General features: G+C 34.7%; 1 protein-coding gene across 5 annotated transcripts in view; it reads left to right on the top strand.

Moving 5' to 3' along the window:
• The window catches only part of LOC129940117 (protein sprint), a 534,823-nt gene that overhangs the window by 463,141 nt on the left and 52,160 nt on the right, over positions 1-19,522 (top strand). For all 5 annotated transcript variants that reach the window (XM_056048364.1, XM_056048365.1, XM_056048366.1 and 2 more), the window contains one exon: positions 14,238-14,438. In XM_056048364.1, the coding sequence (XP_055904339.1) occupies positions 14,238-14,438 (201 nt within the window). The remainder of the gene's footprint in view (positions 1-14,237; positions 14,439-19,522) is intronic.

The following is a 19,522-nucleotide window of genomic DNA, read 5'->3' on the forward strand; positions in this document are numbered from 1 at the left end:
TTAGATGTTTTTTTGACTTTGCAATTGACGTCGCAGCGTTATCGTTTCGTAGCTTGGGCCTTAAGCAACTTAAATTGGACACATTTTCATCTTGCTGGTTAGCGGAAACTCGTTTGATACTGTCGTTTTCGAGAATCCAATGAATTCGCAGAGTGTGACAGTTTTTTGTAGTTTGTTGATTGATGAAATTATAAGCCAATACCGTCCCAACAATCCGTTCACAAAATGCTGACAAAATCATTACGAGCGCTTGGTTAGACGGCCATGTGTTTGTAGGTATACAAAATATCAACACTTTTCAACGACCCCTGTACTCAAAAACAAATAATGCCTAATATTTTTGTTTTTTTTTTAACTTTCCCCATATGTTGACAAAAGAAAAAATAAACGACTGGTGTTGAAACTTCTCTTCGAAAATTGATAACCCAGATGACGTTGGAGATAGTTTCATTATTATATTAAAAATGTGTGTCCAAAACTTTTTAGCTTCTATAAAAACCTCCTCTATGCTTTTACTTTAATCTAATTTCATCTGACGATAAAGCATCCTATACAGAACTTGGGTTCGAAAGGAAGATGTCCATTTGTTGTCGTCGTCGTGTCGGTCATTCAAATGGAAACATTTTGCACATCATCGACTGCTGTTGAGTATATAAAGAGGATATAGAAATAGATGACAAATTATCGTCGTTGTCACAAGTGTCCAAAAAGTGAGACAGCACAGTTGGAAGAGACGAATTTTTGTTTTGCACTTTAGTTTGTTCAAAAAAAGGAAAAAAAAACAGTCTGCTATACGTAATTTGTTTAATGGAGTCAAAATGGGTTTCAAAGTCTGTTGAATTGTATTTTAGAAAAAGAAAAGAAAAAAAATGGAACAATGGAGTATGATGAGTTATAATTATGTGAAGGGTTTCAAACTTAATTATCTTTTGAAAGGCTCTGCTTATCCTTATTGTTGTGAAGTCTATTCTACTTTATATTTCGTGTGTGACCAAACCGAAGCGTTTGGTGTTAATTGGTTCTTTTGCACAATTGTACGACATTTTCTCTGAGTTGAAATAACTAGCAAATCAAAGGCTAGCTCAAACCAGCTTTTTAACCTTTAGCAGGTGATGGAAAAATGTCTAGAATTTATCATTCCAACTTGCTATCTCTTAAATATTGCGTTGGAGAAAACAATCCGAGACTCTGAACATTTACTAAAGAGACAATCTACATCAAGTTCATATAACTATTGGCTTACGCAGATGACATTGACATCTTTGGAAGAAGCCAACAAGCTCTACAGAACTTATCTATCCAGATCTTCTAGCAACCGGCAAAAAACCTGGGACTACACATAAATGAGGAAAAATAAAGTATATGGTGGCTTCGTCTATGTTCAAATGGTAGACATGTGCATTCAAGAGGACAAAAGCGTCCACAGGTTTTTCTCAAAACCCACCCCTGTCTATGAACTCTTACTCTCACCTCCGTTGAACATCGGGTGCCTAGTAGCTCAACTTGAGGTTGGATTCCAACCTCAGTAGAAAGTTGTTGGGGGGTTGCAAAGAGAGAGGGGGAGAGGTGTTTCCACTAAGGCACCTCTCCTTATCCAGACGGCAGCGGAAGAATTCCCGAGATGGAATCAACGGTGGCGTCTACAGTTCCAGTAAGGTTGAACCACTTAATGAACACCTTATAGGGCTTCTACGACGAATTCGGAGCCCAGGCCTATAAGTAGCGATTTATCCATATTAATCTACCGTCAACCAGATTGGCCATATTGCGATCGACGACAGAAACGCTTCCAGCATCATGGACGTCCGAATTTTCCGAAGAGCTAACATCAGCTCGGAATACTACCTCGTTGCAGCCAAGGTAACACTTCAGGTTTCCAGACCCATGGCAAAACAGTGAGATGTACAGGAGAAAGTACAACATCGAACGGCTACTATCGCAAGCGATCGCCAAATCCTTTTCCAACCGAGTTACAAGTAACCTCTCTCGAAGTTCTCTGCCGCCAACAAAATGTATCTAAAACCAGTGATCACGAATTTGAAGTGGTTCAATCATTGACTTACCGATAATAACATAAAGAAGAAATACGCGGCCGTCTGCTCAAGTGCAACCGAACCTACTATAGCTTATCAAGACTCTTAAAATCCAAAATCTCACTATAGTCCTGCCAGTACTCACTTATAGATACGAAAACTGTGTGTTCAGTGAAAGACACGTTAACCTCTTATCTGAGTTCTAGAGAAAAGTCTTACGAAGAATAATTCCGGAGAAAGTATATCAATGAGTCCTAGGGAATATACCGCGATGCTAATATAATCAACCATAAAGGTTATTAGACTCCGGTATGCTGGACCCGGAACGGAAAGTCCTCTGCGGAAGACCAAACCTCCGGTGGAAGCATGGCGTTGACCAAAAAGCCAGGAGCCTTGGTGTGCGCAACTAAGATGGCGTAAGGCAAGAACTGGGAAAGTTCGAGAAGCATGTTGAACAAGGTCTGGACCGTAAGCAAGTAACTCGAAACATTTAACGAACATTTAAATTTCTGAACAACAGAAGGCTCTGAACTATAATTAGTTTCTTAAGGTTTAAAATATATCCTTTTGCTTCTGTTTGAATATTAAAGCTTTTTGTTCAAGTGGTACTTAATGTAAAATAAATAAATTAAGTGGCGCAACAGTACGTTAAACACTAAGGCCTAGTGACTTAAAACCCTCAACCAGAAGCCGAATCTTGGCAAGAATTACTCTTGAAGGACTTGTCAATTCCTCGCACAGGGCAGTACCCGTAAAAAAAACTTCAGGAGGTACAGGCAGGATTTGAACCCAAGACTTCTGGCACTAACCATTACGTCACGGGTACTACCAAATATCACTTACACAAAAAAGCCCAACTTACTAAAAATAGTTTTTCCAAGAATTCGGTAACGAAATTTACTTTCCGCTTTGCATAAGAAGGATAGAATCCTTTTATTAACATCCAATGAGTCAACAACTTTAAACAACATTTCACAAATAGATTCCTAAATGATATCCCACCCAATCGGTAGAATTTAATAGGTAACCAGCTGTTTCCGTTCCATTTGAATTTTTGTCCATGCTCGAACAATTTTAATCGAATAAACACTTCAAAATTAAGTTGAGAGACATTTTTATAAAATAAAATATAGAAAAGAAAACTCCCCAACAGCCATGAACATCCGGTTATGTCAATTAAACGCGCTTTCACTCGTATATTTACAAAAAAAAAAGAAAAGACGCCACCTCATTTCCTTACGGTCGATGGTGGTGCGAACGTATCCTTAGTAAATGTTATTGATTTTTGCTCCCTAGAAAAATTTACAAATGTACCAGCAGTTTTTTATTTTTTCTTCTTAGAAATGCTCAAAAATATCTTTAATATGAAGTTGAAAAGAAAAAATCAAAGAAGTCGTCGTCTTTTTTACATTTAAGCTCATTTTTTCAGACTTGGGGGAATTCATTCATTATGAACCCTTGGGCAATTTGAAAGGGATTCAAATCTACATGCACTTCATCCAGCTGTGTGGTGGTTAGGGTATGCGTTGTTAGGAGCAACAGAGCATAGACAGACAGATACTCTTCTTCTATCTCTGGAATGATTAAAAATATTTTTCCAATGGGGTTGGATCGGAACCTGCTGTTTTAGTCATCCAGCGATTTATCCTGGCAATGCGATGGATGGCGCCTTCTGGTCTCATCATCATTGAGGTTTTAAGCATAAACTTCGCAGGACAACTCTTGAATAAATAATATTGTGAGGGGTGTAAGCTATATGCAGTTCGCTATCTGTCGAAGATGAAAAGTGAGAATACCAAAACAAGAGTCAAAAAGCTCTAAAAGTACATCATCACCGATGCGATATGCAAGAACGAAAATTCTAAAGTCTAAACGTTGATTGAAAAATGATTTAACATGTTTGTCACAATTTGGAGGATTGGACGTTTTTCTTTGTACAGCGAAACACAAAATGAATAGGAAGTGAGTCGCTATAGATGGCATAGAATTATGGAAGCTAAAGCAACAGCAGTTATTATCGTCACCTTGTGTCACTGTCAATGTCAATATTATGACAGGTGAAGCGTTAGCCTATTCCTTTACTATAACAAAACACAATCGACAGCATCAGACGGTATTATTTGGTTGCTGGCAACCGTTGACAGGAGCTCTCAAAACATGTTACGAAATACTCTGTATAAACGTATATAATCTTTCAAAAGACCTGATGTAAATGTCATTAAACACTGTGGTAAGGGTAAACCCATCATCAATACAAAACGATACAAACAAATACTAAAGGCTTTGCTTATTTTTCATAAAGGATAAAAATTGGGGTTGCTTTTTTGGTATTTTTAAGAAACTCATTGATAGACTGTCTGCTTTCGCATGATATGGCAAAAAGCTTCCTTAATACTTCGTTGTTTTGGTTGTAGCTTTTTTTAATTCAACGAAACCGGCAAAATATTTGTTTTTATATATGTATTATGATTTGGAAGTAAGAGTAAACAATCCCATAAATTATGCCAGTGCTTTTGCTACATTAACTTCCTGATCCCTGTAGCGGAGTTTCGATCTTCTTCTTCGCATGTAAGACCAAATATCGGCTGAAAGATTTTTCTTTCGGAAGTGCCCAATATCAATTCCCTATTTGTACTTATCAATCAGCACTCGGCGCTGTAGAGTAGAATTGGTCAAACTTGAGTTTCGTGTAACGTTAACTGAATTTTCAAGAAAAATATGTTAAACCCATTTTTTTGACCAAACCGAAGAAGCAGCGGTCCGCTGGGGTAATTCTTTGTCGTTCGTAAAATCGTTTCCTGTTCCGAGGTATATGAACTGCTTTACTACCTGGAATCAGTGACTTTTTGTCAAACCGATGGACAGATGAGTCTGCTTGTTGATATCATATAGTTTGTTTTGTCCTCAGTAGCCAACGAGTTTCTACAATTCGTCTAGATATAGCTGTGAATACTTCCAGAACAGCTCCTTTTCTCTTAAAACGTGCATAGTGACAAGTTTAGAATGACTGTCGGAGACAAGAAAAAGTCAAGCGCAACCGCTAAAAAGCTGCCGGCCGTCCCGAAATCAAAATTGAAGTTCGCCAAGAAGCCCATCAGCAGACGTGCCATCCTCACCAGGAGGTAGGTAAAGCGTAGCGCTGGTATTGCCATTATAAAGCGTGAGAATCTGATTCGTGGTGAGAAATACTCGCATGAATATGCCAAGGCCGACCGTAGAGAAATCAAAATGAAGCGTTTGGCTATTCATATTCGTGGTATCAACAAAGTTGCCCCCAAGGTACGCAAGGTCCCCCAGCTGTTTCGTCTGCGCCAAATCAACAACGGTGTGTTCAGTAAGTTGAACAAGGCTACCATCAACATGCTGCGCATTGCTGAACCCTGCAATACTCCAACTTGAAGTTGTTCAGCGAGCTTATCTTCAAACAATGTTTCGTTAAGCATAAAAGGCAGCGCATTCCCATTCCAGATAACTTCGTTATCAAGCGTAAAATGAGCAAGAAGTACGACATCCAGTGCGTGGAGGAAATCTTCATGAAATCTTCACTGTTGGCAAGAACTTCAAGTACGCATCGAACTTGGCCCTTCAAATTGAACACACCCACCGGAGGCTGGCGCAAGAAGAACATTACGGCGAGGGTGGTGCCTTCGGTAACAGCGAAGACAAGATCAACAAACTTCTTAGGAAGATGGTCTTAGTGTTAGGATTTTAATGGATAACTTTTTGTTTATTTTTAGCATTTCTGAACACCTGTTAAAGATAGCGTCTTCCTGTCTGAACCCTGTACATGTCTGGAATAGGTCGGTTACCCATTCATACGTTGCACCACGTATTTTGTAGCGTCATGTGGCAAAGCTGGATCATTTTTTCGGGATCTCAACTTCTGACATCGCAAACTCTTAAGGAATCATGCTACAATATGCCGATTTGAAGTGGATGAAAAGGTGGTGCGATTCAGGTGGAAATTCTTTTGTCTTTTACAGAAATTTCCTGATTCTGATACAATTGATTTGGCTGGTCTAAGGCCCGACTATGGTACTTACCAATCATAGTGTTGCAGAAAGGTTTAAGAAGCCCGCATATTACGTTGGATATGATCTTGAGGCAACATTTAGAAGGGATATGCCTTTGTAATTTTTACAGAATATGGGATCGTATTTTTTGTATATTGGACAAAAAGAGTTTTTTGAGCAGTCATCAGGAAAATTTTCCTCCCAGTACCATATTTGAAAAGTTGGGCAGGAAGAATGCATGGTTTGTTCTTAAGCTTGTTAAGGAAACTAACCTCTTCAGTACTTAGCTCTGGAATCAGAACTTTTTTGACTTTTCTAATGCTTCTTTGTTATTCAATTGCTTCCTCTACGTCTTGCCCGTTCAACAGCTGCTTTAAATGTTTTTTAAACACGCCTACAATTCCTTGTGCTTCGGTAACTAGGATTCCTTTGCTGTTTCGAAGAGTAGGCGTGCCGGTTCTTTAACCAGATGCTATTTACTTGGCAGTTTTGAAGAACCTAGAGATACCTAGCTGATAACGTGATGCTCTTTTCTTTCTTAGCAGAGTTTTAATCCCCTTGAAATGCACTTATCTCTAGCAGCATTCATTATCATAGTACGTAATCTTTTTCCTTGGTGACTGATAGCTCAAGGTCTCACCTAGTTCCTTACTGATAGCGCGGTACTAGTTGTAAAGTTTGTGGATGGGAGTACATCCGAGATTTTCCCGGACGGTCTTTACTTCTTTTCGTTGGAAAGTCAGGCTTTGAACTTTGTCACAAAAAAATGGTCAGGGTCGACATTTGCACCAAAGGCTCTCACGTCGTCGTCGTTCGCAGATGTTAAATGAGTGCCTTGCTTCAATTAGAATATGGTTGATTGGGTTGGTAATTCAGCTATCTGAAGATCGCCAAGTTGCTATGTGTAGCCTTCGTGTGGGAAATCTAGTGCTATACTTATCAAATAACTTATGATTTAAATAAAACTATTATGGGCCCACTCCGTGTATGAAATGAAGTGAGTGCTTTCGGCTCTTTCAGCTAAAACCGCTCGTTAATGGTAACACGTTTCAAGGTTATTAATTTAGCATATTTGTATATTGAATCGTTGTCGTCTTTTCACTTAAAACAAATTATAGGAATGCACATTTTATTTGTTTTTGCCTCCAGTAAAAGAACCTCACATTCACAATAAAATGAATCACTTTATCCCCTTGAAAGAAGAACCCTTAAATAGATATGTACTTAATCTTTAGGTACACTTAAATGTCATTTGCCATTTAAACCCGGTGACTCTGTCTTCCTTGAAGGCATATCAACTTTTCTACATCACTGTGATGTCTTCCCTAATAATAAGCATATATGTATGTACCTTCATACAAAGTAGATGATGATAAATGAAAGTGAAATAATATAATATCAAAAAAAATTCCTTAAACACATTAAGTCTACCTTTTTCCTTCTATATTTATATCAACTTCTCCGAATTTATATTTTTATCCTTTGCAATGGTCTTTCTCTATGATTTAAAAATATGAAAATTTAAGCTTTATCAAAGGTCTTTCCCCCCCTGTGACGAAAAAAATATATTTTCTTATTTATAGAACATAATATTTCCTTAGGGTGGAAAGTTCATCAATAACATCATTTTCTGCTTAGAAAATAAAAATACACCTAACTTCCTTAGCGAAATTTAATTTTAACCCCCAATTAAAATGAAACCTACATTATTTGTTGATCCTCCTTAGTGTGTCCTTAAATATATATTTTTTGACGGAAGGAAGTTTGCAATGCGATATAACATAGATAAAAATAAAACCTCCTTCGATGCCCAAAACTCAGCCAGTGATAATTTTCAATTTGATTATCGCAAAGGTCTCATTTTCCATAAACAAAATATCTTTATGATATAACAACCAGGAAGGTGCATAAGGCTGATGCTATAAAGCTACTCGTATACCTAATTCTGGCCAGCGAAGCAAGGATAACTCAATTAGTAACACAGAATGTGGCGCTGCGGAAGTCGCGGTGGTGGTGTCGTTCTGAGCGTGCTGTAGGACTTTTTTGTGTGTAGGTTTATTTTTGAGAAAAATCTTTTTTTAAGGGCTTTTTATGGGTTGGCATTTTGACCTTTTTTCCGCGAATTCATTTCTCTTTGATATTCAAAGCGACACGAGATTATTAGGACTATTGTTGGATTTTACAATCCTTGAACTTGAAAGGTATCCTCGAGGAAATATTCTCCTAAACAGAATTCATTATACACCCACAGAGCAACAAGCATTGTGGAGGCGGCAAACAAAAGTAAAGGTGAAAGTATGTAGTATACTTACATTATGTAAATATCGAGGTATCAAGAAAAGCTGAAAATCCTTTTAAAAGGATTTTTATAGCTCCCTCTTTATGGGATATATGCGAATTTATATGTATTTTGTATGCAGTGTTCCATATGTAAAGTCAGCAGTCGAGGACGATTGATTTTGATTTGTGAATTGATACACGAAGGTATCACTGAGATGTTCAACGATCTTACATTATATAGGTAATCCAAAATAAGCTTTTCTGGGGATTTGTAGTCTTCAATTTGATGTATACCTAAACCCTTATAGAGTGTATGCATACATATCCATAGGTAGGTACTCTCTTAAAGGAAAAGACTATTTGTATTTTTATAAGTATCCCGAAAGGAAGAAATTATGCAATTTTTTTATGAGCACTTCTTGATATTAAAGGGTCTATAAAATGCTGTACTTACACGTGTCATATTTTTGCAGTTAGTATAGATACCAAAGTGTTTCCGATAGAAAGTCATTCAATGTTAAGTGCGGATGTTAGATATGAAAAAATTGCAAAGAGTTATTATGTACTTTCAAGTTAAATTTCCACTGAGTAGCAAATTACTTATAGCCCCGCCCTTGAAGCATGTACAAGGTACAGACGTCTTAAGTGACGTTTTTGAGAAAAAAAAATGTAATAACTTTGAAAAGAATATAAAAATGTCGTAACTGTTTTTGCTTGACTAAATAAAATTTATGGCTATAAAATTTAGAATATATCAGAATTTTGAAAGGACTACAGTTTCATATCACATTTTGTCAAAAATGTATAATTTTTAGTTCAGCAGTGGAATTTAATGTCAAACTTAAATTTCTTAAAATTAATTTATTAGAAAATAGGCCTCAACTTAAAGTTCGAACTCAGGTTTTTTTCTAATTTTAAAGTGTTTGAAACGCCCCTTCATGTTTATCAACAGAAATCAAATCTTAAGTTATTTTTGATGTTGGCCCTTGGCACATAGCTTTGAAAAAAGAAGTTATTATTAACTTTTGAAACTAAATATGGAAGTCCTAGACACAAAAGCAATTTTAAACTGAACCCTACATTTCTTTCAAAACCGGTGTTTTTTTAAATTTTTTTTTGAAGGAGTTACTTCTGTGCGAAATTATACTTCAAAATTTTTGTAAATGTTTGAGATAAGTTTTATAATAAAAACAATTAAAACACATTAAATAATTCAACACTGCGATTTGATTAAACTTTGTGTACGTGGAACAAATTTTTAAAAAAGGATCAAAACACCTTTATAAACATCAAATAATTATCACTTAGTTTTCTTTAAGATATGTTACATTATTAGGGATTTACTTAAAGAATCAGTGAAGTCCCTGTTTGGTTTTAAAAACTTCTGGAAAAACTCCACAGACAACACACATCTGGTCGCAGTGCGACTGAAAAGCAGTTGATTTGGCTTTGAAGCCTTGTGAAATGTTACAAAAGGTTATCGAATATTTCAAGAAAGGAAGGAGTTGGAGACTAATTGCTTGGTCAAGGATTGAAAGATAGTCCACTTCCATTAGATCTAAGAACTATTCAAGAGCGCTTAATTAATTCTTAACGTTTGAAAGGGTGTTGAGAATTTGGTAAGGAACTCGGCTTTATTTTCACTATCTAGATGATGGATTACTACTGCTGGGCTAGCACCGTAAATCTGTCTATTCCACGTTGTATTTCTTTCGATAATTGGTCATGTCTTTTTATAAAATCTGTAGTGACTATAAGGCTTTTAACCAGACTTTGGCAATAATTCTCGAAAGGAGCATTTTGAACTGGTTTAAATTTTTATTTGTAAGAACTGTTAAGAGAATTAACGGCAAGTGAAAAAAAACTAGGTGACAAAAAAGTCCTTAGAGAACTACGGCGTACTGACTTACAAATCTCAACATCACTGTGTTTTAATCATTTCAGGGATGAAGGAGGCCTACAGCTTACGAGTATATGCCGAAAGGCTTATTTTAGAAAGCACTTTTTATGATTTACTCTTTTAGGATTTCTCAATCCTTCGCAAGAAGAGTTGAATCGAAAAAAACTGTTAGGGTGCACAGCCAGGTATTGAATCCAAGACCTCACGGATACTACAAGTATTCTCTCGATGACACATTATCTCAATCAAATAATTCTCGGTACATAGTCGTCACACTGTTGCAATATCTAAAGGATCAGTCAAAACTATATTGAAATACCGTTGGGGCTTCAGAAAAATTCTGCACTCGTAATTTGTGATAATTTCGCCAAAAACTTTCCTACGGCACTATGTTTCTTCTTGATAACTTCAGAAACCGCTACATGAACATCATTTTGAATCATCGGAAAAGATTGAAAGCGAAACAAGGAAGGAATTAAATACTTTTCCGTAAAGTAACTTTTTAATTTGTTTTGAAAATTGTGGAAACAAAGTATTTGAAAAGTGTTTGCAATTTAAGAGGGGACAAACCTATGAGAGGTATGAAATTAATTTTAAAAAATAAACAAATTTTCGGCTTTTTTCGTCCATTGTGATATTTAAAAAAACCTACTTAATACTTTTTTTTTTAATTTTAAAAGTTTCTAACTACACTAGTTTTGGTTTTATTCCTGACAATGAAAAATGTATTTTGTCCAACGGTGTCATAGGCTTATTTCAAACCCGAGCTCAATCCGTTTTTTTTAGGTATTGATTTTAAAAGTTCTAAATACATGAAGTAGCTTCGTGATGGTTTTCCAAATCTATCTATAATCCGTTTTATCGATATTTAGTTGAAATTTTCGAAAAATCTTTATAAGTTGCAAGATTTCAAGTGTCCCAAATTAATGCCTAAAACGTTTTCAACAGAAAAGGGCAAAATTAATCAAATTAATTTATGTTTTTGTGCGTCTAAACAATCCAATTAACCTTTTTAAATATATATGAAAATATAAAAATTATGTTGAAAACGAGTATATCAGCACCAAAAATGAACTTTCAAAACTACAAAAATTCCATAGAATCGAAGAATTGCTTATAAATAATGAGCATTTATAGAAACTAAATACGATGCTAAAATGATGTAAACTGTGTCTAAAAAACTAAGATTTGTACTTTTGCAAGATCGTCACGCAATTCACTGTAAAGGGATATGCTGAGATTTAACTTAGCTTTAAAACACCCGTATTGGGTACTTTAAATATTTTGAAGGGGGCATATTTTAGAAACCTGATGAGGTAGAAAAATTTAAAGACGATATTTTTATTCGGGTCATCTTTATCTTTTAAAAAAGTTTTTTCTTTGTAATATTGTCGACCAATCCTATCATTTCTTAAGTTTAAAATCGTGACATGTATATTGCAAAAAATGCTTTCTTTTTTGGTGTCATCAAAATAAGAACTAGTAATGGCTTCCAAAAATTTGAATTATATTTATAATTTTTTTAAATGTAAAACTAAAAAAAAGAAGCTTCATTCATCACGAAAAATCACGCTGTAGATGGAACTTTCAAGTGTAAATGAGTTTTTGAAAAATATGGAACCGATGTTGTATAAATTACTAAAAGAAGTACATAAATTTGCAATAAGAGGTTTAATTTTGAAAAATAATCAAAATACAATGACGATAAGGAAGAGGAACAGGAAGAGAGTTACATTTTTCGAGCAATGAATGCAACAATTCAGCTTTTTAAAATAGCTCCCAATATAAAAGTGGGTCCCATCACTGAAAGTGATTTTTCTATGAAAATTCGACTCATTCGGGCTCAATGAATGATGATACGTCTTTGCCGGCTGAAAAAGAATTATCCTATTTAATACGTTGTTAAAGCGTATATCCCGTGGCATGATTGTTATTGCGTTGGGCTGTCATGCAAGGGGTCTTGGGTTCAATCCCAAATAGAATAAATAAAGCGTATATCGTTCCATACCCGTGTTATCCACAATATCCGTAGTATGAATGCTATCGATAAAAGTTAAAGTAGAATCTTGCTACGGATGGGTTTTTGACATTTATACGAGCCTCGAATGGATCTTATGTGATTTCGTTTTCAAATGTTGGTACGATTGGTATCGCATTCGAATCTAGATGGCAGTGTTCGTTGAGTAGTTGTGCATTTGGAATCATGTGTTTTCCATTGGCGAAAAAAAATCAATCTGTTACTGTTGATATTATTTAGTTTTGTTAATGAAAATGGACTATTTGGGGTTATTTTGCAAGAATAGAAAAGATATTTAAATTTTTCTATGTTTCCACTAAAGGTTTATCTCAGTGTAGATTAAATAAATCTTTTAAGTTTTTTCACCGCGTAAGAAGATTTAAAATTGGGTAAGTTTGACAGCACTTTCTAAAATGCAAATGGTGTTTCGATGTGTGAAGTGCAAGTGAGATAGTTTGGTTCATATTAAACAATGAAGAACTGAATAGCTCAGCAACATATAAGAATATGCTACCTACTCCATGCAATTTTTTTTTTAATTTGGTTAAAACAAAACTATTTTGTATTTGTACACAAACATGCAAATAAACAGACCATAATGCATTATCTGTTTAACCAACTCTTCCACACAGGTTTTGGATCCCCGACCGGAATCGATTCAAATCAAGCTCACTTCAACTCGATTCAGTTATATAAAGAATTGGGACGAACTTCAAGCTCGCTTCAATACCACAGTCTACGAAAAAAACCCCTTCTTGAAGTTTTTATTTTATGTCAAAGCTGCAATTGTTAAATGAGCTATTTTTAAAGAATCTCAATTTCCAGATGTTTTCTTACCATTTCTTCTTGAAAATTGTCCATTTTATTAGTTTTAGCTAGTTTTTTTTTTGCTGAAGTTAATTTCAACTTTTGATTTTTACAAAACTTTCTTCTATTTGTGTGTTTTTTTATTATTCTGACAGATCTTCTTCAAAAATCTGGCTACTGCCGAAGCGTTTTCTTGGGAATTATCTACTATACAATTTATAGAATGCCAAAGAAATATTTAGTAATAGAGTCATTTTGCCTAAGGAGCGTTGCATTTCCAGTAATGCCATAGTATTAAACTGTTAATTGTCAAAAGTGACAGCTCGTGAATAGAGTTCCACTTTTAGTACTGGCGTAGTGTTAAGCAGCTTAGGCTTTAATCATTTATTTTTATCTTCTATAAATGTTTACAAAAAAGAAATCAAGGTAACTTGAAGGCGATTATAGTTCTTAAATATTTTGCAAATTAAATAAGTGAAAAGCTTTCCATAGCTCTCCATAAAATTACCTTAACATCATAAGTTCCATCCGTAAATCATCATCAGTTAACTAAACTTGTGTTCATTTCCGCCCAATTGGTCAGGACATAGAAAAATAAACAAACAAAAAAAAACCTTTTTCAATAACAAACTCGCTTTATCAAAAGTTACTCAATTGCTATTGCAAAGTAAACAATTTACTTCAAATATTCCAAATGATTTCATATTACTCATCCTTAAACATGTAATGTGTATGAATGATGTCGTTTTCCTTATAACCATATGGTGACAAGGACAAATTTGAAATCAAATTCTCTTAAGAATAACTCCCTGAACAAATCTTTCTCCTGATGTATGTACAATTGTACATACCTATTTCCTGTATAAGTAGGATCTGTATACCTTTGTCCTTGTATATACGTTTTAAGAGTGATGGACCTCTAATGGCCTTACAATTCCCTTTTCAAATTGATATTTTTCCAATGAATGTCGAATTGGAAAACGATTGTCATGGTCCTTGAAGGAAATAACACCAACAAGAAAGAAAAAATCCTGACGCATTCACAAAAAGCAAACAAAGTAAAAAATATATATTTATAGATAGATTGAATTTAAAAGTTTCGATCCATTGTTACAAGGTACAACTTTACTTTGAAGAGAAGATACATTTTCTAGTTTTCTATATGTTTCTTTTTTTTCTATTTTCAGTCACGTGCATCCCTTGTGTCGAGCTCGGACGGTGGTGTCTTGGCCGAAGGTGAGACATCCAGTGAAGCTTCAGAAAATTCTGATGGTCCACCGTGTGATTTGGGATTAGTTGAACGATTGTTGCGTACTCATCCTGTATGGTTCTTGCCAGGAATACAGCGTTCTGGAGCAGTGCACTTTTTGCAGGGCAAAGAGGAAGGGGTGAGTTAACTTTCTTCTATATAAATATATTATTCGTCCTTAAGGTACATTTAAAATAAACTTTTCATAGAAGAACACAAAACAGGAGGTATAGAAACGCAAAAAAAAAAGAATCTGTTTCAATCCTTTTTCCACTTCAAAGGATTTGGATTTTATTTTTGTTTCTGTTTGGTTTTCATGTTTTTGGCAGTCTCTGGCATGTGGTATGTTTGAAAAATCCTTTGACAGAGAGTTATTTTTGAAAAATGTCACCAACAGAAAGACGTTCTTGTTTTTTTAAATATTTGCCAGTAATTATCAATCAAAGGGCGGAAATTGTTTTTGTTATCGTTCTTTGAAAATGTCAACTTATTTATAAAACTTAACTTTACCTACGAGTATGTTCGGTGAAAAGTGTACATGTATCACAACAAGGATATGAGAGGATCTCTCTTTGTGCTAGGTTATAGAAGTTACAACTTTTAAGCATACCGTGTAAAACATTCTGTTTTGTTTGTGTTCCTTTTTAGATAGAAAACCATTAAAGTTATATTCTCGTCTATTCAAATAAATTTTCATTCCAAACTCTCCTCTTGAGTATTTTCGTCCAACAAATAGGATGTTCATGTTTAAGATAATGACTTTTCATTTTCAAATGTTGTTTTTTAAAGCAGTTGTTTGTTTGCTTGCTTGTTTGTTTGTGTGTTTAAATGCACTAATATTAGGAGCTACTGGTCCTATTTGAAAATTTCTATAGGATATGTAACATTGCGCAAAGTCTGACATGAGCGGGGATTTTTTTCCTTTTTGCGAGCTTCCACCGTGCATGCTGTGGAAACGGTTAAAGTTTTTCAAAATCGTAGATTTTTTTTCTCTTTTGAGAGCTTCTACGGTGCGTGCTGTGGAAACAGTTAAAGTTATTCTAAAACAATGTATGACAGAATTGTTTCCCTTTAACAGTTCTTAAAACAGTCCTGGGCAGCATATGTCTATCTTTTAAAGTTTGCTCAATATAACCCTTTTGCTAGTTAAATTTGTTCTAAAACAAACCAAGCCCAGTGAGGCTCTGCTATTCTAAATATAAAATTAAGTTATCTAGCTCAATACCTTTTAACATAGCTTAGTTTAAGGTTAAATAAATGTTGTTCGGACTTAAACGTCCTTCTGAAAACACCCTGTTATCGTAGTATGTAGGTTCGTTTTCTCCTGATGTTTGCTTACTAAAGTTGTTGTGCTTGTTGTCCTTTAGCCTAAAAAGTATTCATTTCTGTACTTAGTTTTGTTTATTTCATGTTCGTTCTGTGAAGACGACGAACGGTTCGACTATAGAAGGACCAGATTCTTGTGATGCAAATTGGTTTTAAGCCAAAGGACAATGACTTTAGAGAGATATAAATTATGCATTGTGGTGCTATAAAGTTTCATAGAGAAGAAAATAAACTACTTGTACAGATGTCCGAGAAATTTTGTGAAGTAGAATTAAAATAAACATTAAAATAAAAGGAGCATGGGCTGTGTATTTATAATGACCAAACCTAAATGTATAGATATTTCTTAAGCGGTCACTTGAAAGTGTTGGAACTGACTTAATTTATATTGAGTTTAAAATAAATTGTTTGTCATGCTATTAATATACATGAAAATGTTTACTTCAATTTTGTAAAGACAGTTTTTTGTTTTTAGTTTTCTTCGGTAAACTTCTAAATCATCAGACTTACAGCTAAAAAAAGTTTGCAACTTAGATTCTTGACTCTATTTCTAGCTCTAGCCAAAATGCTTAAATATTGAAAATAATATACAAAAAATTAAAATTATGGGAAGCATTAATAACAGTTTTAAAAAGAAGAAGAAAACAAGTAGGGTCCTTAAAAAAACAAATGGTAATTATCGAATCTTAAAGACTTAATTTTTAGAAAGTCGTAAATGTTTGCTTGTTTTTATAAGTAGTTATAATGTTGATAGTTTTAAAATTAAATTTATGAAGACTGATGTTAGCAGGTGGACTGCAATTTGGCCACCAAACGTTAAATATTTCACATCGAAGGTCGACCATGTAAAAGAAATAGAATATGGCCGCCATGAGCTGTCAAAATCAACCCGTCCCAACTAGAAAACCTTTTGCTTAGATTTTAAAGTTCCAAGTTTCTTATTTTGGCAAAATTAAGGCAATTACTTAGTTCCGCATCAAAAGCAAATCAAAAGAACTTTCCATCATACAATTTTCAATGTATGCTTTTTATTTCATGACAGCAACGTAACGCCTAAAAGACGGCAACGTATTTTTTTCATCACAACTTAATGTAGTTGTCTTGGTCAACAGGAATATTTTATTTTGTTGATTTAGGGCCTGGCCGCTGCCCTCCGTATTCTGATGCGTCAAATCGAACGCAGTCAAATTTCGGCGGTCTATTGACTTTGTGTGAAAAGTGAAGGCCACAAGTGACCAGCAGTAGAAGTGAAGATGAAAATACTTTTTAAATTTATAAAATTAAAACTGATTCTGCTTCATTTCTAATTTAAGAGTTTTAACTATAATTTAAATGTCGTGTTACATTTTTAACCACGTTCCAAGTTTCTGATATTTTATTTATTAAGTCCATTCCTCAGATTTAGGTTTGTTTGTTTTTTTGACAAACAACTGTAACTACTTAATCGTTTTCGAAAGCACCGTCTATTATGAAAGAGAATGACAATTTTAACATTAAAATAATAAATAAATTGGGTGGCGCAACAGGCCTTGTGACTTACAACTCTCAACCATTCCTGTGTGCGAGTACTGTTGCCAGGGATGGAGAGGACCTACAGTTTTAAGCCGATTCCGAACGGCAAATTTGAGAAAGCACTTTTTATGACAAGAATTACTCTTGGAGAATGTGTCAATTCTTCGCAAGAGTCAGTACCCGTGAAAAAAAAAAACTTTAAATGACATAGGCAGGGATCGAAGCCATGACTTCTGTTTTGACAGTCCAACGCACAGACCATTATGCCATGGGTAATTTAGCAAACTAAAAACAAAGGAATACAAATATGGAATTCCTAATAAATTCCTCAATTAATGTTTTTTAGTAAAAGGTTTCATTTTGAATAGCCCGCTATCTGGACTTTTTAAGCCCCGAAGGCTACGTTAAGAATTTTGGGATAGGCAAAAGAATCATTTTTGATATGGAATGGCTGTCATTTTTCGATGCGGTTTTTGTGTTGGTAGAATGATTTGCCCTTGCAATGGACCAGTGAAACTAGTATTTGTTTCCATCATTGAACCCAATCATTGAAATTTGTTTTGAAAAATTCGTAAAGCTTTCATTGAAACTTTATGTCATTGGAGACAAACTTTCTGATTGGAATCAGGTATTTGAGGTTACAGTTCATCATAAAGTTTGTTTATGTTTATTATTAAATATCAAATATTACCAACTTGACTTTTCAATTATGGAAATCAATGATAGCTATAACTATCAACTTACGGTGAATAGCGCTAAATGCCTTAAAAGATACAAAACAAGTGCATTTTTGTTAGAAAAGTTTCCTGGTCCTAATTGGTCAGCAAAATCTTGTATTTTAACAACTTCAACATTTTTGAAACGTAAATAGTCAAAGATTAGAAATAGAATGCAGGCAGTTATCGAGAATATAAAGCCTAAGTTGTGCGAATTAATCATGACAAATTTCATGAAAAGGATATGGTCAATGTGGTGGCCATTTAGCCGATATCGTTTTCCACAGTGAATTAATGACAATGGATAAACATTGATTGATTTTTCTACAATATATAATAAATATCAGAATATAATTAGCTCTGTGTTAATAAAATTCTTATAGTAAAACGCTTAGTTCTTAACAATAGAATTGAAAATTTTACGCCCCTGTCTTAAATAAGGCATTCAAATCAGGATGAAGTCTTGAAAATTTCTCCCTGCAAAAAATTGCTTGTTTAAGAACTTCACTCTTGGATAACGTGAAGAATATTCCGGAGACAAAACGTTTATCATTTCGTGTTTTTCAGTTTGTATTTTTAGAAGACTTAACTTTCTTGTTTCTTCACTTTAACGATGTTAACTTTCAAACTTAAAGTTCTAACCGAAATGGCCCTTCCAAGACCATGCCCCCTTTTGATTTATCGTTAATAAAACAAAATTAATATCTTTTCTCTTTCAACTTTCGTACTAGAATAGTTTTTGAAATTTGAACCATACAAAATCTGAATTGAGTATACGTAATATTTAAATAATGGCTTAATATTTTTCATAGTCAACATGTTGATGAAATTTATGTAGATATGATGGATAGACCAACACTAGACACAGCGCAGACACATTGAGATCGAGATTAAAATAAAAACCTCTACACGGTTTGATATATCACTAATGACCACCCAGACCACATCTGTCGCTAATTATTGTGCATAAATACTTCAATTGAAGTTGGTCGGCTCCGGCTCCGGCTCTGGTTTTATTTTTTTTTTGTCTTATTTCGTCCTTTTCGCCCCTCGGTTTGTGCTGTCATTTAGCTCAGCCATCATCATGGTATAGCCCCACACAACACTATAGAGGGCCTATTGTGTTATTTTATATATGTAAGGCCCCCCCTTATGATGAATGATGAACACAATACAAAACACACCTCAAACCCTTATTATTGTATCCATTCAGTGCCAGAGCCAAAGCGAGGGTCCTGATGGTAGATTATGGAAGTTTCCCCAACTCCCGCGTATCATTTAGCATTTAGCATCAGGAGGATAGACACCACATACCACAAATACTGCAGAGATACACAAATTCCCTCAACATACCTTCCTTTTTGATGATGATGATGGGTGAGGGTGTATGGAGCAGTCAGCATTCCGTTGGTATTCTTCCTAAAATTCGATATCGCAACGATCCCATTGTTTGTTTGGTTAATTGATTGCAATTTGTATATAAATACACTTGTGAAGTTCCCTAAAATTACACTCCTATTCATTTGAATAGTTTCAAATATTTATTAATAACTTCTTCAGCCGTTTACAATTAAAACTTTAAAAGATCGGTGTTTTTTTGGGATTGAATAAATAGTACAGTGAACAAAATTTCCTAAAAACGCCATCCGGAATATGCCGGTTTTCATAA

Source organism: Eupeodes corollae, chromosome 1, assembly GCF_945859685.1.
Source record: "Eupeodes corollae chromosome 1, idEupCoro1.1, whole genome shotgun sequence".
NCBI classification, from domain to species: Eukaryota; Metazoa; Arthropoda; class Insecta; order Diptera; family Syrphidae; genus Eupeodes; species Eupeodes corollae.